General features: G+C 44.4%; 1 protein-coding gene across 4 annotated transcripts in view; it reads right to left on the bottom strand.

The window, feature by feature from the left end:
- Positions 1 to 23,647, bottom strand: part of LOC139562792 (amyloid-beta A4 precursor protein-binding family A member 2-like) — an 82,683-nt gene that overhangs the window by 8,799 nt on the left and 50,237 nt on the right. For 2 of the 4 annotated variants that reach the window (XM_071380838.1, XM_071380839.1), the window contains exons 3-8: positions 13,367 to 14,734; positions 11,400 to 11,480; positions 7,060 to 7,099; positions 5,974 to 6,119; positions 2,370 to 2,405; positions 1,044 to 1,130 (exon numbers count right to left, since the gene is read on the bottom strand). In XM_071380838.1, the coding sequence (XP_071236939.1) occupies positions 1,044 to 1,130; positions 2,370 to 2,405; positions 5,974 to 6,119; positions 7,060 to 7,099; positions 11,400 to 11,480; positions 13,367 to 14,713 (1,737 nt within the window). In that variant the 5' untranslated portion in view covers positions 14,714 to 14,734. Of the gene's footprint in view, positions 1 to 1,043; positions 1,131 to 2,369; positions 2,406 to 5,973; positions 6,120 to 7,059; positions 7,100 to 11,399; positions 11,481 to 13,366; positions 14,735 to 22,435; positions 22,536 to 23,647 lie in introns of those variants that run through there. The other 2 variants (XM_071380840.1, XM_071380841.1) reach the window with 2 other exon arrangements.

The raw sequence follows: 23,647 nt of genomic DNA, 5'->3' as shown, positions 1-23,647 counted from the left end.
CAGACAGTAGGGGCTGAACCGAGGCATGTTTGGGGATTATTTAAAAAGATTATTCAATAGGATTGCTCTTACATTTTCATTCGCGGCACAAATGTTCTGAGTGTGTATGGAATATGACATTATTCCATCTAGGAAGTGGTAGAATTGGTATCGTAAATAAGAAAAATCACATGAAAATGCCATCATGTTGCAATTTATGGAAGAGCAGTTCTGACTTCAATCTCTCACCAACTAACCAACCCCCATAAATCCAGACTTTTTCCATCTTGATGGTTGCGGGAAGCAGGTAGCCTTGTGCCAGGCAGGGAGTGGAATGGAGAGACACTGCATTGCAGCACATTACAGTAGGCTGTGCCAGGCAGCCAGCCCACACACTGCTGTTCTGTTCAGTCGGACTGCAACTCAACGACAGGGACACACATTCTGTTCACAGTCAGTCAGCTGGCACTCTAGTCTCTACACCAGAGACATCACTGTTAACACTGCGGCTGACCCTCTCACATTGGAAAATCTTGTTTCCCATAAGACATGACATCAAGAGTAAAGTGCTACACTCTACCTCATTTATAACTGCATTATTGTTCAAAGCCATGTGTCAAGCATGTATGTCCTAAACAATTTGGCTTTGGAGGCGAGATGATTTCTGACTAATTACTATTGTAGATGGACTGGGTTGGGAATCAAATGGGTTGGGAATCAAATGGGTTGGGAATCAAATGGGTTGGGAATCAAATGGAGTGGGAATCAAATGGGTTGGGAAACAAATGGGTTGGGAATCAAATGGGTTGGGAAACCCAGTGTTTAAAACTAGCTTTCATCTTCCTGCTACGTCCCACTTTATTGACAGCTGTCTATAGAGGCTTTCTGACTTTAACATTTCATAAATTTTTTATCCTCGCTCAGAGGGAGATCAGATAATAAATATTAAATAAATAAATTATCACCCAAAATATGTCACAAAGGTCACCGAGAGGAGTTGTGTGGCTATGGCCCCACTGCATTTGATTGGTCCTGTCAGGGCTGGAGTCAGGACCTCTACTCACCTGTGTGTCTGCGTTGAGCACTTTGATCCTCTGGGTGGAGATGAAAAGGTCCACCTCTGTCAGTGTCTGTGCGTCCCCCTCTGGGCTCTGGACGGAGACAAAAGAGAGACAGGCGTGTCAGAGTCCCCCCTGAGGCAGGAGAGAGCGGCCCGGGTTGGGGGCTGAGGAGAGCTCACCAAGGGCCCACGGTTAACAGGCTGCACACAGTTTTAAAGCTATTTCATAAATCATGTAGGTTGGCACCCGGCGGACCCTGGCCTACAGTAGGTGTTCAGTCAGTGCTGGACTAAGGCTACACCCATAGAGAACAGCCATAAAATGTACATTCATATTCCATTTCATAATCTGAATTATAACACATTGTAACACATTGATATCTATGAAAGAATTGGTTAGTAGCATTGCCATAGGATGTTGTTGTTGTTTATTGAGTGGTGGTCATGCTCAAATTGTTCCACACAAAATGGGTCTCTGAAGGCTACTATATCTATACAATGGGGACTAGGTGATTAATAATATTCATTTTCATGATAAATGGTCATGTGATTGCGCATGCAGGACTGCATGGAATACATATGGAATTAAAAACAGCCATCTCTGTGAGAGACAGAGCCAGCATCCAGATCAGATTTGAGGCAGCGGGAATGAGGGCAGGTCATATAGTCACAGAGGGACCCGGTTGGCTCTGGGGCTTTACATCAATAGGTCTGACATGATGTTGGTGTGTTGAGAGTTGGCACAGATGAGAGTAGGCACAACATGGCAGCTAAGCCATTACAAGCTGCCGGATGTGTGTGAATACCAGCCCCAGGCATGTGGTTTGCATTCACGCTAATCACCACGCCCTGCGTGTTAATTCAATCACGTTTGATTTAGGTTAATTATCTAAGGACTGATGTGTGTATAATGAGCAGCATAATGTACATGTTTTTAAAATATGCAATACATAATGAAGCAATTTATTTGATGATATGTCTAATAGATTAAATTATAATTTGTAGTAATTCTGTGTAGGCTAGAATATTTCTTTGCATCATCAATATCATCAAGGGATTTCATGTTTGCTGGCTCTGATTTTCAGAGCACAAGCTGCAGGGATGTTCCCGGAGTTCACACAGTCCAGCCTCTCAGTGATGCATGCAGGGTAATCAGATGGAGTGGGATATGGAGATTCTCATCATAACTCAAGTCACCTCCTCAAACTCCACGGCTCAGAGTGAGTCAGAATGAGACAGACAGACAGATGGAACAGGGAGCCGGAGGGTGAGGGTGGAGTCAAGGTGGCCCTTCTCTCTGTTCTTATCAGATCAGATTGTTTTTACACACCGCCTTTTTCTTGATTTTGGCAGCCTTCTGAACCCTCTGGGAGAAGACGTTGGGACAGAACAGGGTCGTCAGACACGGGACGGGAGGAGCGGCAAAAACAGAGGGCAGGAGGTAAAGAAAGTAAAAGAAAGTAAGAGACAATAACTAAACCAAACAGCAGGTGTATCATTGCTCTGAGAGGGAGAGGAGCGATGGCACAGCTGTGTTCTGCAGAAACTAATTAAAACGGCAATTAAAAGGATCATAATTGCTCTTTTTCTTTCGAATACAGAAAATCATAAAAACATGCAAAAATGAGTTGATACCTTAATATCAAAGTAAAAGGGAACTTGAGTGTAGCATATACAAATACTCTATCAAAGGGCTTCAGGTTCAAATGTGAAGTCAAGGCAAGACATCCTCGGCATACCTTTCCTGTCCTGTCTTTCAGAAAATGGTGAGGAATTACAGCAGAGCCCTGCATCCTGAGATGACTTGACATGTAATTTAAGGCAACACAATGATTTAGTCCTGTATTGACATCCGTCACCATCCCCCTGAGAAATGGGATGTCAAAACTGACAGTTGGTGACTGAGTGGTTTTCAAATGGTCTAAAAACAACACATTGAGAAACCTACTGTAGGGTGGCTGACCAGAAATCACTGATTCAGTAAATTCAGTTGATTCAGATTCAGTTAAGATACAGATTCAGTTAATTCAGTTGATTCAGTTTCAGTTACGATACATATTCAGTTAATTCAGATTCAGTTAAGATTCAGATTCAGTTAATCTCACACCTCCTGTGCAACTGACTAGGTATCCCCTTTCCCAACACTGAGCCCCACAAAAAGACTTTAACGCTGTAGGTCAACTGCACAGGACCAGAAGGAGGGTGTGCTGAAGTCCAGACACATAAAGGACCTCTGTTTGTGAGCCCTGAGCTGAAGCTGGTTCATCTGTTCCAGTCCCATCCATCATCAGTCAGATAGACTCCGTTACTACGGCTGCCTGAGAGAGTTGGTACCACAGCTCTCTGCAAGCCAGCCAGTCAGGAGCAGAGGAAGGGTCAGCACTCTCTCTACCGCTTCACCCTTTGCTGGGAGACAGAGCAGAGGGCAGGATCTTGCCTCTCAGACGGTCGAGCAAGTTGGATGTTTGCGTGCTGCAACTAGTCAGTTTATTTGTGTTCGTATGGGAAGCAGAGCAGAGAACGGCCTTCAGGGATGATCCTGGGTTGTTTGTTACACATTTACTGCACCACCTTCAGCCCTCCTAATGCAAGGCAGTCCTCCAGCTACATCCAGCTACACCCACTACATCAAATCAAGGCAGGCAGAAAAAGGAGTGGGCGATGAAGCTGCATAAATTTGACATCAAAATGAGGGGAGCGTGCCAAAGAAGATCTGTAGAAATAAAACCTACGACGGCATGCGATTTACCTGCAATGTTACGTTTTTTTGTTCTCTGTAGCAGTGGACTAAATATTGAGGACAGCAGTGTAATTAATCTGTGTGTGGGTTGTGGGTTTATGAGAACCATAAAATGAAACTGAGGGAGGCAGGCAGCACAGAGCACCCTGCCCAGTCCCAGTGTTCAGGGGTTGGTGTGTGGAGAACTGGTAGCTACCAACACATAACAGAGCCAGATCCCCTGCCTCCAGAGTGACATAATGCCAATTCATCTGTGGAGAGAAACATAATCTGTAGTTCCTCCTCAGATGAGAACAGAGAACAAGTGGCATGCTTCCCGATGGCCTCCTCCACAGCTGAACAGCCAACGTAAAAATAATGACGAAAAAAAACGGTCAGTTAAGCGTTGCCATGGTATCATCTTCAAAGGCCTTTGATGGTAGCGAGAGAACGGAAGGATTTTTTTTTGTCACTGGGATGGATGTAGCCAGATCCCAGCAGCAGTGGAAGGGAGGCAAGGGCCCATCAAAACTCTAATATCCCTCCAAAAGAGCTGCCAGCTTTCCTTTGGGAAAGGCTGGCAGCTGTCTCAGATGAGAGGGTCACCTGCCCCAGTCTTGTGCCTGCTGAAACAGACTGCTGCTGGACAAGAGAGCGTGCCACTGTGTCACACTGAGCTGTGGGTCAATTTGACCCACTGAGCTAACATACACTCCCATCTCTGCTCGGCAGTGACTGGCTGGCCTTGCCACAGGTGGATGTTTCTAAAAGTAGATCCCAGCCAAGTGCCAGTGGACCACCGAGTTAGGTTATAAAATATTAATGATACAGCCCAGCCCATATTTTCATGAGAGGGAGAGGAAACGTATGGTGCCTGGACAACTCATGAACATCTGGTGTATCATCTCGGGTTGTATTCTCTTTGATCCAATAGGTATAGCTCCTAAAGTCATGTACAGCGCCTCCTTGTCTATGGTCTCAACAATACATTGTCAGCACACATGAACTCACTCAAGAACATTCCGTGCAAATACTATATTTGTGATCATTCGGTGATCAGACTGAGGGGAAAACGGCCCTTGCATAAATGGCCTTTCAAAAGCTAGACTGCCAAAAGCAATCATAACTCCAGAGCTAGTTGAGAGCCAACCAGTAGTGAAGTGATTGAAATGCACAGTGGCGGAGTCTGTTTTGAATATGGCCATCCTCTCTGGCTGCTCACCATCAGTATTCATAGCAGAGAAGTCATGTAGAAAATGGGACTGAAATGGAAGGGGAAACATAACCTCTGTGAGCCAGCAATCCATTACCAACACCATGTGACACATTACCCCAATCTGGCCCAACTGGAGCCCAAATGGACTGCTAATTCTGGCCAAATCTCAAACTGCTCTGACTGGGGAGATAAACAGCGTTGACGTCCATGTGGATTTAATAGGCCAATCTGGACCTCACTTGAATTAAAAAGACCAGCACCTTGCACTCACATTTGAAGTCCATTTATAAAACTGCATTTCTGTCTGCCAGATTGCAGACTATCTACAGCAAGAGGTTCCACTTAGAGTGCTAATTAAAAAGGTTTCCAGCGGTTATGCCAATACACTGTACAAGCTTTGAAGTCTCAATCAGATTTTATATATGCCTGAAACACGAATATAAAGTTTATTCAAGATATACTAGAACTAGAAATATGAAAAATGATTGATGAATACCTTAAGGTGTTGTTTCCTCTACAGGGCATCATTAAATCCTGACAGTATAAAAATCAAACAGTGGGTTGTAAACAGAGCTAAAAGGACTGTAAACTAACCCACTGGAGAGGAACATGATTACACAGTACCACTGCGTCCTACAGTACAGTAGCAATAATACTACTAGATTGGACACTGTCTCCTGGGGTGTAAACAAACACATCAGACACCCTTCACTCTGAATCTTCCAAAACGGTTCCTAGAGTCACAGTGAAAATATACCAGATCAAAACAACATCCATATGAAAAGGAACGAAGAAAGGGAAGCTGTTTGCGGGATTTGAAACGGGTGGTGCAGTGTGTGTGTGTGTGTGTGTGTGTGTGTGTGTGTGTGTGTGTGTGTGTGTGTGTGTGTGTGTGTGTGTGTGTGTGTGTGTGTGTGTGTGTGTGTGTGTGTGTGTGTGTGTGTGTGTGTGTGTGTGTGTGTGTGTGTGATGGAAGGCCTGTCTGCTGTCTGTCCGTACCTTGACCCGGCTGACAGCCTCCTGGGCCTGCATCATGCGGATGTTCTTGGACGGGTTCCTCTCAGAGAGCAGCTGGGTGGAGCCCAGGTAGTTAGCAGCAAAGATGATGCCATCAATAAGATCTTCTGGCTCACAGGGCCCCGGAACTGACAGAGAGGGACAGGGAGAATGGATAGGCAGAGAAACGAAGGAGCAGGAGAAGGAGAAGATAAACGCTATTAGATCATACTTCTCTTGCAAAACAAAGACTGTGTTGTTCTAGCTGAAAGGTCACATACGTATGAGTATTGGTAGCCTTCTGTATGCACAATTTGAATAAATCAAACACTCAAATTCTGTAGCTGTTGGGTATTATGCAGAGAAACAATCACGGCGGAGGCTTGAGCAGTAAAATGGCCACGGGTGGGCAGGGAGCTGAGAGCTGAGAGAGGCACCAGGGGATTCATGTGGCCGTGTGATATGTAGATGTAGACTCTGTGACAACCTCTGAGGGATACAATGCACTGTCATGATATCAGAGAGAGTGAAAGAAAGAACCAGCTCAGCCTCCAGGAAGCCCTGCTGTTCGCTGCCCAGTGGTGACAGGGGCCTGGCGAGGAATGCCTTGAAAACATCTCGAACCAAACATACTCAGAGGCCTGGGTCTGGCCTGCTTAGATAGAGCCCTCCCACATTGACGACTAACTCACTGACACGTCTGACATGATGGCTCTCAGGTAAATTGTCCAAATAAAGATAGTGAAAAATGTACATTATCATTTATATTTACTTTCTTGTTTGTCTTAATTTTCAAATGCAGACTCGTTGATCTCTCTCTCTCAACATGTTGATCTCATGTAACAGCTGCAAGCTCATTATTTTCTCTCCTTAATACTCCATGATCTGTCATCTTGCAACTAGATTTTGAGTGGTTATTAAGGCGCTTGAATTAGAGAGACAAATCTAATATTCTTGGAATGAGCAGATCCCTGCACCCAAAGTGATATAAGTCTCTTACAGGGAATATCTGTTTTTGATGTTGTGAATTTGATTCATTTTTGTCTTTTGATTTCACCCTCAAGATAAACAGACGCAGAGGTGCCTTACCATCAACAAAGCTGGGGAAAGATGCAGCCTTCTTTGTTTCCTGAAAAAACAGAAAGTCTTGATTGAACTCTCTGAATTAGTAAAGCGGAATGAAATATGCATTCTCATTTCATGAAACTGAAAGGAAAACCCGCCTCTCTGCAAGGCCTTTGGCTTCCACAACAAACAACAGACCAACAAACTCCAAAAGCTTCAGTCTGTCAAAGAAGATGAAACATTTTTGAACATCAGTTCAAAGTAGCCTATGATATCGATACAAACTCTATTAATGAACAGATAAGGAAGAAAATGTAAGAAACGATGCAAGAACTGAATACATAGACGTGTTCTCCACTCTTAGAAAAGCATGTGGTATCTAGAACCTAAAAGGGTTATTTGGCTGTCCTCAGAACAGAACCCTTTGAAGAACCCTTTTTTGGTTCCAGGTAGAACCCTTTTGGGTTCCATGTAGAACCCTTCCCACAGAGTGTTCTACATGGAACTCAAAAGGGTCCTACCTGGAACCAAAAACGCTTCTACCTGGAACCAAAAAGGGTTCTCCTATGGGGACAGCCGAACAACCCTTTTGGAGCCCTTTTTCCTAAGAGTGTATAGTACAGATCAAAGGAAGTGCAACTTCATGGCATCGACCTGATTGTAAACAGTGGTCCGTGTTAACATGCAGGGTCATGACATGCCTACATCTTCAGATGTGAAACACAACTGTATATCAATACTTCCACAAAGCTCTGAATGAGAGAGCCGCACATTAAAGCACTCTGAGTAATGGGCATCACTTTAAAGACATGCCACTCAAATGGAGGGTCCAGGCTGAAATATGTGTGGCCGTTCATTACAGTCTGTTAGGAAGGCCCAGGAGCACTATCAAACCACTTAATAACTTAAAGGGAAACAACTTCCTAGTATATCTTAGTACACTTATGCCATAGTGGCCTCCCGCAAATATACAATACTTAAATGCTACCATATCATTCTAGATGACCTTTAAAGTGAAGATGTGCCTCGCTCTGCAGTTCGGCTGTGCTCTCCAGCCTTAGTGCTGGTGTGTGAATGAAAGCCTGGCCAGACAAAACAGTGTTAGGATGATAAGACTGGGTTGGGCAGGGGAGAGAGGGCTTTGTCTCTGAGCGTCACTTGAACGGTCAGGTCAAGGTTGAGTGGTTTCCCTGATGTAAACACACAGCTTGCTGCTCTCAACCAGTGGCTTGACTGCAGAGTCAAAAAAGGGCACAGCCAATTCCCCTTCCTTTCAGAGCAATGGGAGTGGGGAATGAGGATAGCAGCCTTGTATAGAATGTCCCTGAGAGAAATGTCCACAATAATAACAGTGGTGATTTCCTTAAGAAAACTGGACAACTACACTGTGTTACCTGGAGACAGGGACTTCATTCATTCATAAACACAGTTCACTGATCCTCATAAATCCTCTGGCACTGGCCTTTTAACGAGGCATGGAGAGGCAGCCTTTAGTTATTATACCCACAAGCTCTGGAATAGCCTGCCAGAGAACCTGAACGGGGCCAAAACTGTGGACATATTTTAAAGAGATCTTGAAACACATATTCTTTGCTTTGCTTTTCCTTTTAGTTGTTCAGTTTGTATAATTTAAAAAAAGATATATCTTATGTTTGTTGTGTAGTAAATATGTGACTCACCACCTGTATTCGTTCTTACGTAACAAAATTTGAAATTGTGTTTTTTACATTGGATAAAAGTAGAGACTCACAGCTACAAAATGATATATCATACACTGCATTTGAGAAACAATGGGAAAGTAATTCTGGTTTGAAAGTTGATAAACTTGTAAACTCACTTTTGAGAAAATGGCCTTTGAATGTTTTGGTATCTAGTAAAGAGTTCTTCTTTGTCTACACCCATTCAGCATTGTTCACACCCTCTTAAGCTTTAGCCCCACCCATCTAGTTTCACTCTCGGAGAGTTTAGAGAGCACACCTGACGCTCTGGCGGATGATTTGTTTACCTCTGGATAACATGAAAACAGCCTAACAGCTCTGCTGGCAACAATTTCATTACGCTTTTTTTGCCGACGTTTACTGACACCGGCCGTATTCAACGGGTGTTGTACACTTTAGCTTAAGACATGTAGCTAGCAAGCTACAGTTGATGTCGGAAGTTTACATACACTTAGGTTGGAGTCATTAAAACTCGTTTTTCAACCACTCCACAAATGTCTTGTTAACAAACTATAGTTTTGGCAAGTCGGTTAGGACATCTACTTTGTGCATGACACAAGTAATTTTTACAACAATTGTTTACAGATAGATTATTTCCCTTATAATTCACTGTATCACAATTCCAGTGGGTCAGAAGTTGAAATACACTAAGTTGACTGTGCCTTTAAACAGCTTGGAAAATTCCAGAAAATTATGTCATGGCTTTAGAAGCTTCTGATAGGCTAATTGACACCATTTGAGTCAATTGGAGGTGTACCTGTGGATGTATTTCAAGGTCTACCTTCAAACTCAGTGCCTCTTTGCTTGACATCATCGGGAAAATCAAAAGAAATCAGCCAAGAACGCAGAAAACAATTTGTAGACCTCCACAAGTCTGGGTCATCCTTGAGAGCAATTTCCAAACGCCTGAAGGTACCACGTTCATCTGTACAAACAATAGTATGCAAGTATAAACACCATGGGACCACGCAGCTGTCATACCGCTCAGGAAGGAGATGCGTTCTGTCTCCTAGAGATAAACATACTTTGGTGCAAAAAGTGCAAATCAATCCCAGAACAACAGCAAAGGACCTTGTGAAGATGCTGGAGGAAACAGGTACAAAAGTATCTATATCCACAGTAAAACGAACCTGAAAGGCCGCTCAGCAAGGAAGAAGCCACTGCTCCAAAACTGCCATAAAAAAGCCAGACTACGGTTTGCAACTGCACATGGGGACAAAGATCGTCCCAACCGTGTGTCTCCTAGAGATAAACATACTTTGGTGCAAAAAGTGCAAATCAATCCCAGAACAACAGCAAAGGACCTTGTGAAGATGCTGGAGGAAACAGGTACAAAAGTATCTATATTCACAGTAAAACGAGTCCTATATCGACATAACCTGAAAGGCCGCTCAGCAAGGAAGAAGCCACTGCTCCAAAACTGCCAGAAAAAAGCCAGAAAAAAAGCCAGGTTTGCAACTGCACATGGGGACAAAGATCATCCCAACCGTGAAGCACAGGGGTGGCAGCATCATGTTGTGGGGGTGCTTTGCTGCAGGAGGGACTGGTACACTTCACAAAATAGATGGCATCATGAGGTAGGAAAATTATGTGGATATATTGAAGCAACATCTCAAGACATCAGTCAGGAAGTTAAAGCTTGGTCGCAGATGAGTCTTCCAAATGGACAATGACCCCAAGCATACTTCCAAAGTTGTGGTAAAATGGCTTAAGGACAACAAAGTCAAGGTATTGGAGTGGCCATCACAAAGCCCTGACCTCATTCCTATAGAACTGAAAAAGCGTGTGCGAGCAAGGAGGCCTACAAACCTGACTCAGTTACACCAGCTCTGTCAGGCGGAATGGGCAAAAATTCACCCAACTTATTGTGGGATAGCTTGTGGAAGGCTTCCCGAAACATTTGACCCAAGTTAAACAATTTAAAGGCAATGCTACCAAATACTAATTGAGTGCATGTAAACTTCTGACCTACTGGGAATGTGATGAAAGAAATAAAAGCTGAAATAAATCATTCTCTCTGCTATTATTCTGACATTTCACATTCTTAAAATAAAGTGCTGATCCTAATTGACCTAAGACAGGGAATTTTTACTCTGATTAAATGTCAGGAATTGTGAAAAACTGAGTTTAAATGTATTTGGCTAAGGTGTATGTAAACTTCTGACTTCAACTGTAGGTAAACAATGAACCTAGCTAGGTAAACAACGTGGAAGATCACACACGTCACGTAACGTTAGCTAACAAGCCAGCCAGATAAAGTTAGCTAGTTAAACAACAATGAACATAGTGCCAAATCATGTCGTTACTACCCTGCATGAATCTGGTGGGAGCTAACCAACCAGGTTCAATGTTAGCTAGCTAACATTAGGCTCTAACTAGCAAAGCAAACAGCTCTGCGATACAGCTTTTATTTTCATTGTTTTTATTCGTTTTTCCTGTGAAGCACATTGTGTTGCATTCCATGTCTGAAATCTGATGTATAAATTAAGCTTGATTTGATATGATGATAAATAATCTGAAGAAAATCTCTTCACACACATGACACGGGCTCTGAAGGACAAGCACAGGACAGTAATAATACTGTTATGTATTCCACATGATATCATCTGTCGCAATGAGTTTGGACTGCAGACAGAGACAGTTTACCTCCGGGACATTGTTGTTCTCCAGCGGCACGTTGAGGTCAGAACGCTGCTGTTTCCTGGGATGCTCCGCACCGTTGGTCATCTGTGGAGGTTAAACCAGGGGTTAAACAGGGACCAGCGGGCAACAGAGAGTTAATAAAACATTTCCAAGCAGACAGTAGAAATGAAAAAAAGGACCGGTTCCTTAGGGAGCTACAGCCAACATACATTAGTAATACAGTCCGATACATTTCTCTATGGGTCGGAGAAAGGAGTAGTTGTAACGTGAAAAAAATAAGGTCATGCTATTATTAGACATTAATTGAGTTCTGTGAAATACACACAGGACAACATGTTGTCTTGAGTACCACTATAGTCTTGACAGTTCACATTTACTTAGCAAAGCATGGTAAGGATTATGAAATGAAAGATTATGAAATTGCTCTCATTTCATAACTCAGCAATCCTTATTTTTACAGCGACAACACAATCATAAGTCCTGATTAGTATTGAACATCTACACATCAGCTTGAGCAAACAGTAATTCAATAATAATTATATCCATTTGTTTGACAGGATAAAACAAATCTCTGCACCGAGGAAGGAGGAAGTATCCAGCCTGAATCTGATGTTTTCAAACACTTCAGTGAGCCTTAATCACAGTACCTGAACACTGAAAGCATTCTGCAAAACATCTACAACTGCTGCGTAAAATCACAAACAGTCACCCAATTTAACATGGGCATTAGATTTTTTATTGTTGTTGTCAGTGACTGTTCTGCACAATATGTGCTTGCTTCCAATATAATCCAGTTATGTGGCCTGTCCCATTTCTCTCCAACAACACAGTAAAGAGAACACACACAACCACAAGCATAGACACATAACACACATGCACACCACGGTGGAGCAGGTGTGTATCAGCATTCTGCCATCCCATACCGCAGGGCACACACACAGGATCTCCCCTCACCTCACCATCTGCATGGGCTGGGGGTGAGCATGGTAGAACACAGAGAGGGGCTTGGTGGAGGACAGGAAGAGGCGTGTGTGTGTGTGTGTGTGTGTGTGTGTGTGTGTGTGTGTGTGTGTGTGTGTGTGTGTGTGTGTGTGTGTGTGTGTGTGTGTGTGTGTGTGTGTGTGTGTGTGTGTGTGCGCGGCTGGATCTGAATGAGGGCAGTGGGCGTGGGAGATGGAGAGGGGAGCTCAAGGTGTCTGGCTGTGGCTGGGGGATGGGTCTCCAGCAGGGGGAAGGGAACGGCCTCACTAGCTGCACTATAGCTACAGTGCAATAACCTGCCTGTCAACCACCTCATACATAATAAATATCGCCCTATCACAAATCTTGTTTTAATCAGTTCCAATGGCATAGGTCTGCTCCAGAATCTGAACATAACCTGGCCGTACATCTTGTGTGCGGTCTCCAACTGTATTAAACACGTCGTGACCTCACTCTCCGAGGGTGTCTCAGGGGGAGAGGGATATGCAAAAAAAATCTATTTCCATTTCACCACACACTGTACAGGTTACACACTTGTGCACGTGTGAAACAGGACAAATATAAGCAGCCCCGATTTGACCTTGAATGTATAACGTTACTCTATACAGATCTCTCCCTCCACTCAGGTAAAATGTAAAGAAGGAGGACCATGGTTTAAGTGTCGGTTATAGTCCTTCTAAAATTGATACTTTTGTAAATGCCCCAATATCTAGACGATTAAAAACCCAAGTCATGTTTATCCGGGAGATTAGTGTTAGAGGCATTAGACATTTTGGATTGGAAAAATGTAGTCTGAAAATGACTTTGATCACTGTGCCCTTCATCTCCCTGGAAAATTTGGAAGAGAGATTAAACGGATGTATACTCTGAAAACCTTCTCAACACATCACCTTAACTGTACGTCTGACTTGTCATTCACATCATTTCAATAGAGGAGATTCAATGAGTGTGTATAGAAAATAGCCATCAAAATGGCCTCTCCCTCTCACCTGTTCTTGAGCCCACTGCTGTCGCTCCTCCGGGGTGCGGGAGCGAACCTTGAAGCCCCTCTGGAGCTCAGGGTTGTTGTGCCGTGTGGAAGGGAGGTTGAGGGACTTGGGTCTGCTGTCGTGGCGGTGTGGGGTTGGGGTGTAGGGTGCAGGCTCAGGCTTGGCGTGGGCCTCAGGAGGGTGGTAATCACTGGGTACACTGTCTTGCACCAGCTCATCAGGGCTCTGGTCAGTGCCACCGCTGCTCAGACTACCCATGCTCATACTCATCTTGATCTCTGCCACTATCTGGTCAATGTCCTCCTCCGCCTCCTCCCCCGTCTCCCCCTCCACTACCACCTTACGGCCACGGTATGGAGACCGCGGTATGTGAACCACGGAGTTCCCATTGTCCTCCTCTGGGCCATAGTAGTCCCCAGTGTAGGCAACCCCAGCTCTCTCCTCCTCCTCCTCTTCTTCCTCCTCTGTGGGTGGGGGGGACTCGTGCAGGACGGCGGCGGGGTGGGGGTGGTGGTCCAGGACATTGTAGATCTGTTCATCTGGATCCTGCTCCACCACCTCACAGCGCACCTCCCCCACCTCCACCCCTCCTTCTCCCTCCGCCCACTCCTCCACCGCCTCCTGGCACTCGTCTGTGTCGCCCGGGGGCTCAGCCCGGACGTGCTGCACGGTGCTGGCGGTGTAGTCAGCCTCGGCCTCGTTGCAGTCCATGCTGCCCTCCAGGTAGCTGTCATCCTCAGGGCAGTAGCGGATGTAGTAGGTGACGCCCTCGTCCTCCTCCGGCAGACCTTCATCATAGTCCTCCTCCTCTGAGGTGTTGTTCACATAGTCAGAGCTGGAGTCTCCGTCCAGGCTGTCAGCGTGATCATGACGGTGGCCGTGACAGCCTGCATGGTCGTGGTCATTGATGTGACTGTGGACGTGGCCGTGGTTATGGCAGTCTACGTCGTCGTGACTGTGACCGTGATCGTGACCGTGACAGTCTGCATGCTCGTGGCCATGGCACTCTGCATGGTCGTCGCTGTGACTGTGGTCATCATGGTCGTGGCAGTCTGGGTGATCGTGGTCAAGGCTGTGTTCATGCTCGTGTTCCGGCACAGGTATAGTAGGTGTGGCTGGCCGGCTGTCCGTCAGCTCTGGCTCCAGGCCCTGCTGGCGGCAGTAGTGAACCTCCTCCTCCTCCTCCTCCTCTCCCGGCCCCTCCTCATGCTCCTGGTCGTGCTGCTCTGGGGGGTAGGCGACGGGGCAGTGGGGCTGGACGGGGGGCACCACCATGCTGCAGCTGGAGCCGCTGGTCCCTGGCCTCTTCCTATGAGCCATCACTGGCGCTGGCTGCTTACAGGCCATGCATCTCAACTGTCCTCAGTCCTACAGAACGCAGAAAGACAGAACCACACCATTAGAGCTATACTGCCACAGTACAATCATCACAAACAACATTTCAATGAAACACAGTGCAGGAAGCTACAAAGATGAAACGTGTTGGAAGTGTTACGCACCCCCCCAGTGAGTGAGTCTTTTAGACAGAGTGAGAGAGTTAACCACTTTGTTTTCCTACTGTGAAACCCTGTTAGGGCCAATTAGAGATGCACTATGACTGACAGCTAGGAAGGAAAGGCCCGGATGTTTAACTTTTCATCATCACATTCAAAACAAGACATAGTGAGGGAAGTGAGGGAACCAATAAAGGCTTTTACCCACCGCTCTACGCAAAATTACAACCAACTAATTGCATCATTACCTCAAAAATGGAAGAGGCAAGTGGAAGGGGGAGAACGTAAGGAATTTGTCTGTCGGTGTTAAAGACCAAAATTGGTTAAAGAAAATTGTGATAAATAAAAAAGTATACCAGTTTAATTTAAGGACCAAAAATTGACCGCTGCGCCATATAGATTGCAAAATAGTTGGCACATGGTTTAAGAACTGATACACAAAACCACGCCGGATTCAAAACTTAGAGTTTTTCAATTAAAATTATTATACAAAATTCTTGCAATCAATATAATGTTATATACAGTGGGGAGAACAAGTATTTGATACACTGCCGATTTTGCAGGTTTTCCTACTTACAAAGCATGTAGAGGTCTGTAATTTTTATCATAGGTACACTTCAACTGTGAGAGACGGAATCTAAAACAAAAATCCAGAAAATCACATTGTATGATTTTTAAGTAATTAATTTGCATTTTATTGCATGACATAAGTATTTGATACATCAGAAAAGCAGAACTTAATATTTGGTACAGAAACCTTTGTTTGCAATTACAGAGATCATACGTTTCCTGTAGTTCTTGACCAGGTTTGCACACACTGCAGCAGGGATTTTGGCCCACTCCTCCATACAGACCTTCTCCAGATCCTTCAGGTTTCGGGGCTGTCGCTGGGCAATACGGACTTTCAGCTCCCTCCAAAGATTTTCTATTGGGTTCAGGTCTGGAGACTGGCTAGGCCACTCCAGGACCTTGAGATGCTTCTTATGGAGCCACTCCTTAGTTGCCCTGGCTGTGTGTTTCGGGTCGTTGTCATGCTGGAAGACCCAGCCACGACCCATCTTCAATGCTCTTACTGAGGGAAGGAGGTTGTTGGCCAAGATCCCGCGATACATGGCCCCATCCATCCTCCCCTCAATACGGTGCAGTCGTCCTGTCCCCTTTACAGAAAAGCATCCCCAAAGAATGATGTTTCCACCTCCATGCTTCACGGTTGGGATGGTGATCTTGGGGTTGTACTCATCCTTCTTCTTCCTCCAAACACGGCGAGTGGAGTTTAGAACAAAAAGCTCTAATTTTGTCTCAACAGACCACATGACCTTCTCCCATTCCTCCTCTGGATCATCCAGATGGTCATTGGCAAACTTCAGACGGGCCTGGACATGCGCTGGCTTGAGCAGGGGGACCTTGCGTGCGCTGCAGGATTTTAATCCATGACGGCGTAGTGTGTTACTAATGGTTTTCTTTGAGACTGTGGTCCCAGCTCTCTTCAGGTCATTGACCAGGTCCTGCCGTGTAGTTCTGGCTGATCCCTCACCTTCCTCATGATCATTGATGCCCCACGAGGTGAGATCTTGCATGGAGCCCCAGACCGAGGGTGATTGACCATCATCTTGAACTTCTTCCATTTTCTAATAATTGCGCCAACAGTTGTTGCCTTCTCACCAAGCTGCTTGCCTATTGTCCTGTAGCCCATCCCAGCCTTGTGCAGGTCTACAATTTAACCCTGATATCCTTACACAGCTCTCTGGTCTTGGCCATTGTGGAGAGGTTGGAGTCTGTTTGATTGAGGTTGTGGACAGGTGTCTTTTATACAGGTAACGAGTTCAAACAGGTGCAGTTAATACAGGTAATGAGTGGAGAACAGGAGGGCTTCTTAAAGAAAAACTAACAGGTCTGTGAGAGCCGGAATTCTTACTGGTTGGTAGGTGATCAAATACTTATGTCATGCAATAAAATGCAAATTAATTACTTAAAAATCATACAATGTGATTTTCTGGATTTTTGTTTTAGATTCCGTCTCTCACAGTTGAAGTGTACCTATGATAAAAATTACAGACCTCTACATGCTTTGTAAGTAGGAAAACCTGCAATATCGGCAGTGTATCAAATACTTGTTCTCCCCACTGTAAATGGGGGATACAACCATCCCAGCTCTGCAGATTTTTCTACGAAGAGACAGAATCATTAGATGATTTGTTTTGGTACTGTCCCTTTGTAGCTTGTTTTTGGTCGCAGGTTCAGGAATAGCTGAAGAATTGCAACATTTACCTGGAGCTAACTATGCGAATAGCACTGCTGGGTGATTTGAAAAGTCATAGTCAATCGATCAATAATATAATAATACTCTTAGCAAAAATGTTTATCTTTAATTTACAATCTGTAGACACTATGAGAATAGAAAGGTTCAGAACTTTTGTGAAACACCACAGCACAGTTGAAAATATATTGCAAATAGAAATCAAAACTGGATGGTGTTCAGAGACAGATGGCAGGGGTTGAGGGCAGCTGAAGGATGGGACTAGAAACAAACCAAAGATAACTATTGTAATATATACTGTGTCCGTAAAATGGATATAGTATTTATAAGCTGGAAGTAGAAACCTAAGTGTTGTTGTCCATTAGTTTACTCCAATTAGGGGAGGGGTGGTAGGGTTATTTTATATATATACAGTGGGGAGAACAAGTATTTGATACACTGCCGATTTTGCAGGTTTTCCTACTTACATAGCATGTAGAAGTCTGTAATTTTTATCATAGGTACACTTCAACTGTGAGAGACGGAATCTAAAACAAAAATCCAGAAAATCACATTGTATGATTTTTAAGTAATTCATTTGCATTTTATTGCATGACATAAGTATTTGATCACCTACCAACCAGTAAGAATTCCGGCTCTCACAGACCTGTTAGTTTTTCTTTAAGAAGCCCTCCTGTTCTCCACTCATTACCTGTATTAACTGCACCTGTTTGAACTCGTTACCTGTATAAAAGACACCTGTCCACACACTCAATCAAACAGACTCCAACCTCTCCACAATGGCCAAGACCAGAGAGCTGTGTAAGGACATCAGGGATAAAATTGTAGACCTGCACAAGGCTGGGATGGGCTACAGGACAATAGGCAAGCAGCTTGGTGAGAAGGCAACAACTGTTGGCGCAATTATTAGAAAATGGAAGAAGTTCAAGATGACGGTCAATCACCCTCGGTCTGGGGCTCCATGCAAGATCTCACCTCGTGGGGCATCAATAATCATGAGGAAGGTGAGGGATCAGCCCAGAACTACACGGCAGGACCTGGTCAATGACCTGAAGAGAGCTGGGACCACAGTCTCAAAGAAAACCATTAGTAACACACTACGCCGTCATGGATTAAAATCCTGCAGCGCACGCAAGGTCCCCCTGCTCAAGCCAGCGCATGTCCAGGCCCGTCTGAAGTTTGCCAATGACCATCTGGATGATCCAGAGGAGGAATGGGAGAAGGTCATGTGGTCTGATGAGACAAAAATAGAGCATTTTGGTCTAAACTCCACTCGCCGTGTTTGGAGGAAGAAGAAGGATGAGTACAACCCCAAGAACACCATCCCAACTGTGAAGCATGGAGGTGGAAACATCATTCTTTGGGGATGCTTTTCTGCAAAGGGGACAGGACGACTGCACCGTATTGAGGGGAGGATGGATGGGGCCATGTATCGCGGGATCTTGGCCAACAACCTCCTTCCCTCAGTAAGAGCATTGAAGATGGGTCGTGGCTGGGTCTTCCAGCATGACAACGACCCGAAACACACAGCCAGGGCAACTAAGGAGTGGCTCCGTAAGAAGCATCTCAAGGTCCTGGAGTGGCCTAGCCAGTCTCCAGACCTGAACCCAATAGAAAATCTTTGGAGGGAGCTGAAAGTCCGTATTGCCCAGCGACAGCCCCGAAACCTGAAGGATCTGGAGAAGGTCTGTATGGAGGAGTGGGCCAAAATCCCTGCTGCAGTGTGTGCAAACCTGGTCAAGAACTACAGGAAACATATGATCTCTGTAATTGCAAACAAAGGTTTCTGTACCAAATATTAAGTTCTGCTTTTCTGATGTATCAAATACTTATGTCATGCAATAAAATGCAAATTAATTACTTAAAAATCATACAATGTGATTTTCTGAATTTTTGTTTTAGATTCCGTCTCTCACAGTTGAAGTGTACCTATGATAAAAAATTACAGACCTCTACATGCTTTGTAAGTAGGAAAACCTGCAAAATCGGCAGTGTATCCAATACTTGTTCTCCCCATTGTGTATATATATATACAGTGTGGACACACCTACTCATTCAAGGGTTTTTCTCAATTTTTAAGACAATTGTAGAATATAAGTGAAGACATCAAAACTATGAAATAACACATGGAATCATGTTGTAACCAAAAAAGTGTTAAAAAATTTGAAATATATTTTATATTTGAGATTCTTCAAAGTAGACACCCTTTGCCTTGATGACAGCTTTGCACACGCTTGGGATTCTCTCAACCAGCTTCATGAGGTAGTCACCTGGAATGCATTTCAATTAACAGGTGTGCCTTAAAAGTTAATTTGTGGAATTTCTTTCCTTCTTAATGCGTTTGAGCCATTGTGTTGTGACGTGACAAGGTAGGGGTGGTATAAAGAAGATTTTAAGTCCATATTATGGCAAGAACAGCTCAAATAAGCAAAGAGAAACAACAGTCCATCATTACAAGACATGAAGGTCAGTCAATACGGAACATTTCAAGAACATTTACAGTTACTTCAAGTGCAGTCGCAAAAACCAGCAAGCGATATGATGAAACTGTCTCTCATGAGGACCGCAACAGGAAAGGTAGATCCAGAGTTACCTCTGCTGCAGAGGATAAGTCAATAAAGTTAACTGCACCTCAGATTGCAGCCCAAATAAATGCTTCACAGAGTTCAAGTAACAGACACATCTCAACATCAACTGTTCAGGCCTTCATGGTCGAATTGCTGCAAAGAAAACACTACTAAAGGACACCAATAAGAAGAAGAGACTTGCTTGGGCCAAGAAACAGAAGCAATGGACATTAGACAGGTGGAAATCTTTCCTTTGGTCTGATGAGTCCAACTTTGAGATTTTTGGTTCCAACCGTTTTGTCTTTGTGAGACAGTTGGAGAGTAGGTGAACGGATGATTAATTATGGGCAGTGAGAGAGAGTATGTGAACAGATGATCTCTGCATGTGTGGTTCCCTCTGTGAAGCATAGAAGAGGAGGTGTGATGGTGTGGGGGTGCTTTGCTGGTGACACTGTCTGTTATTTATTAGAATTCAAGGCACACTTAACCAGCATGGCGACCACAGCATTCTGCAGCGATACACCATCCCATCTGGTTTGCGCTTAGTGGGACTAGCATTTGTTTTTCAATGACCCAAATGACCCAAAACACACCTCCCGGCTGTGTAAGGGCTATTTGACCAAGAAGGAGAGTGACGGAGTGCTGCATCAGATGACCTGCCCTCTACGATCACCCAACTTCAACCCAAATGAGATGGTTTGGGATGAGTTGTACCGCAGATTGAAGGAAAAGAGGCCAACAAGTGCTCAGCATATGTGGGATCTCCTTCAAGAATGTTGGAAAACCATTCCTCGTGAAGCTGGTTGAGAGAATGCCAAGAGTGTGCAAAGCTGTCATCAAGGCAAAGGGTGGCTACTTTGAAGAATCTCAAAGATAAAATATATTTAGATTTAACACTTTTTTGGATACTACATGATTCCATATGTGTTATTTCAAAGTGTTGATGTCTTCACTATTATTCTACAAGGTAGAAAATAGTAAAAAATTAAGAAAAACCCTTGAATGAGTAGGCGTGTCCAAACTTTTGACTGGTAAGTATTTACAAAAACTATATACAGTATATGGGGGATTGTAAATGATGGAGACAATTACAATGATGGAAGCCACAATCTATCTGCAATATGAAAGCGTTTAACCACATACACACCTCATGTGAAACCACATCTAGCTCCAGGAGTCCCCAGCATATTACAGCTAGCATTGTAGAAGCATTGATCTCAGTATGGGAACACAGCTCCAAACAACCATCATGGGCACCTCACTGTGGTAAAGATCAGGAGAACTAGTCTGACAAAACAAACAGGCTGTGCATACCTCTAAGTTAGGTCTAACTCCTCCTAACATAGCATCAATGCCTTTACAAATGGCTGATGCACATTGATTCCCCTGCTGAACACAAATGCCTCTCTCTCTTTCTCTCAACCTGCGAATGGACACAGGATCTCTTCACCACGGAAAGACCTGATCAATTACTGCTATTGAGGCAGACAGGTTCTCGAGTAGCTTACCCACACCCACAATTAAGTGCTTACTTAGCACTACTGCATTAGGCTTGACACAATACAGAACTCTGCTCAATACAGCGCTTTGCATTGAGTTGTGTTTGGCCTGCGGACAAACGCCTGAGGTAAGAGAATAAAACAAAGAGGGAGCCTGCCTTTACCTTAAGCTAATTGGACTTTGACAGTCATACAATCAATACTCAAATGGAGGTCATCTCTACACAGAGGCCTGTGAATATTCACTCCTAGATCGGGAGAGACTGGCGAGATGTTCAGTCTCCCAGAGTATCTGGACTGGTATTGATCTGCACACCGCAGGGTGGAGAATGGCTCGCCTGGGAGATTGGGATCATTCTCCTAATTCAGATAGCTCGAATCATTGTTAGGGTGCGGCCACGAGGCGAGTGGGGAGAGATTATGTTGGGGTATTTCTGGTGCTCCTGCACGTAGGGCACTAAACAAATTCAACAATCTCATTAAAAAGCTATCAAACAGCGAAGGGATGGTATAAATCACGTGAGAAGCCATTAATAGAGGACGCACACACACACACAGACACACGCACACAAGGCTGTGAAGACGCGTGCTGGCACAAAACATTAGATGAGTAATACAATACTGCGATTTAAAGAGAGAGTGACCTGGTGTCCCACTTTCTCTCCTCCTCTCCTCTATGTTCCTTCCACCTGTCTCATCTCCACCAGTTGCCACTAACAACTGGCTGCTCTCTGAGGGGCTTTTGTTGTTCCTTTCCCCTCTTCTCCCTCTCACTGCCTATAATTACGCTTTCCATCACAGGTGATTGCAACGGCTAATTACCCCCACTCCAGCCCTCTCCCCATCTCCCTGTTTGTCAGGAGGCTGTGTCTGGGGGGTGGACAAGGTATAGCTCCAGAAGCACACATTCACAGTCACAACCCACATTATGGCCATTCATTCAGGTGACTGACTCGGAGTAATACTGCTGATGCTGTTGCTAGACAAAGAGGCAGTTCACTGGAAAGTCTATGGGGAGAGCAAGTTCAAACACATGGGGAACACATGATTCCCCATTCAACCCAGCGTTCTATCGTTATAGTGGGTACAATAAGAGATGTGATAACGACACATTCTGTATATATCTGACTGGCAGAGACTCATAAAGAGCAATAATAATAAGGCATGGAGGAACTATATTTAACTTTAGGCTCCCGAGTGGCGTAGTTAAATAAAGGTTCAATTTAATAATAATAATAGTAAATATGTCCTACCTCTGTCTCTGGTCCTGAGCAGTAGTAGTGTTGAAGAGGGCCAGGTGTGTAGTGATACAGGCGTATAGCCCTGCCTTACCCCGTCCCCCACCAGCTGCTCTCCTCTACGCTCCTCCCTCCCTGCTCCCCCTATTCTTTCCAGCATCCTCTTGCAGCCAGCCCAGCCACTCCCAATGGGCAATTATTGGTAGCTAAGAGTAACTGCCTCCTATGGGTACCAATGACCTTTCACCTCCTCTTTGTTTGCTTCTGAATAAATCCACCACAGGACCCCTGGATAAATCTGTTGACTGAGTGTTTCTACCAAGAGTGTGTATGTTTTTCCTCTCCTTCAATGTATTCTGTCTACCTGGATCTATTTTGTATGTGCAGAGTGTCTGTGTGTCTACCTACCTCTCAATAGAATTTCTGAGGTGTGAATCCTTCAATCCTCCCAGTCCCCAAATAGCTTTCCCAAATTCTGCTTTGTTTGGGCTGAGCCGTATGAATTACAGACGTTTGACAGCTTTTATTGAATTTGAATACATTACCATGTGAATGACGGCCTATCACAACAAATACATTAGAAATCCGTCCTACCTGTTCAGGGCTATTTGTATTCTGTCCTCTGGTATACCCCTAATTCAAAATGAAATATAACGCAGAACGATCTACATACCGTTCAACCTTTTTCCCCATAGACTACTCCTCTCACAGAGATGTCATCCCCTGAACGACACATAACCGTGTCGATGTGAATCCAGACACCAGCCAGGTCCACATGCCTATTGTGTACAAGTCCCCCTCATCTAATTGCAGTAAAACATGTGACAGGCCTGACGACTAAACCCTGGTACAAATCACTGTTGGTCCTTTTTAAACAAGCAGCCTTAATTAGAATAGTGACAATGAGCGTCACAGTGAGGAAATGACTGGAAAGCGCATAAAAACAGCACGACAGTACAATGGAGAAGTTTCCCCCCTTGTGCTTCCTATAATTAGGACATTCTAATATGTATGTCAAGAGAGGAATATCAAAGTGGCTTCTCTATGGCTGTTCCCTCGTGATATTCGACCGTATGCAGTATCTTTGTGTAACACAACTACTGTCCATGCCCATGCTTTTCTTAATATGACTTACTGGATCTACCTGTGAAGGAGGTTTATCCGTTTCCTTCACAGCAGCCCAACCATTCTAACACTTAACTTGACAACAAGGAAACAATTATGTTT

The sequence above is a fragment of the Salvelinus alpinus genome, chromosome 33 (assembly GCF_045679555.1).
Source record: "Salvelinus alpinus chromosome 33, SLU_Salpinus.1, whole genome shotgun sequence".
In the NCBI taxonomy this organism is placed as follows: domain Eukaryota; kingdom Metazoa; phylum Chordata; class Actinopteri; order Salmoniformes; family Salmonidae; genus Salvelinus; species Salvelinus alpinus.
This window is presented reverse-complemented; position numbering and strand designations above follow the sequence as displayed.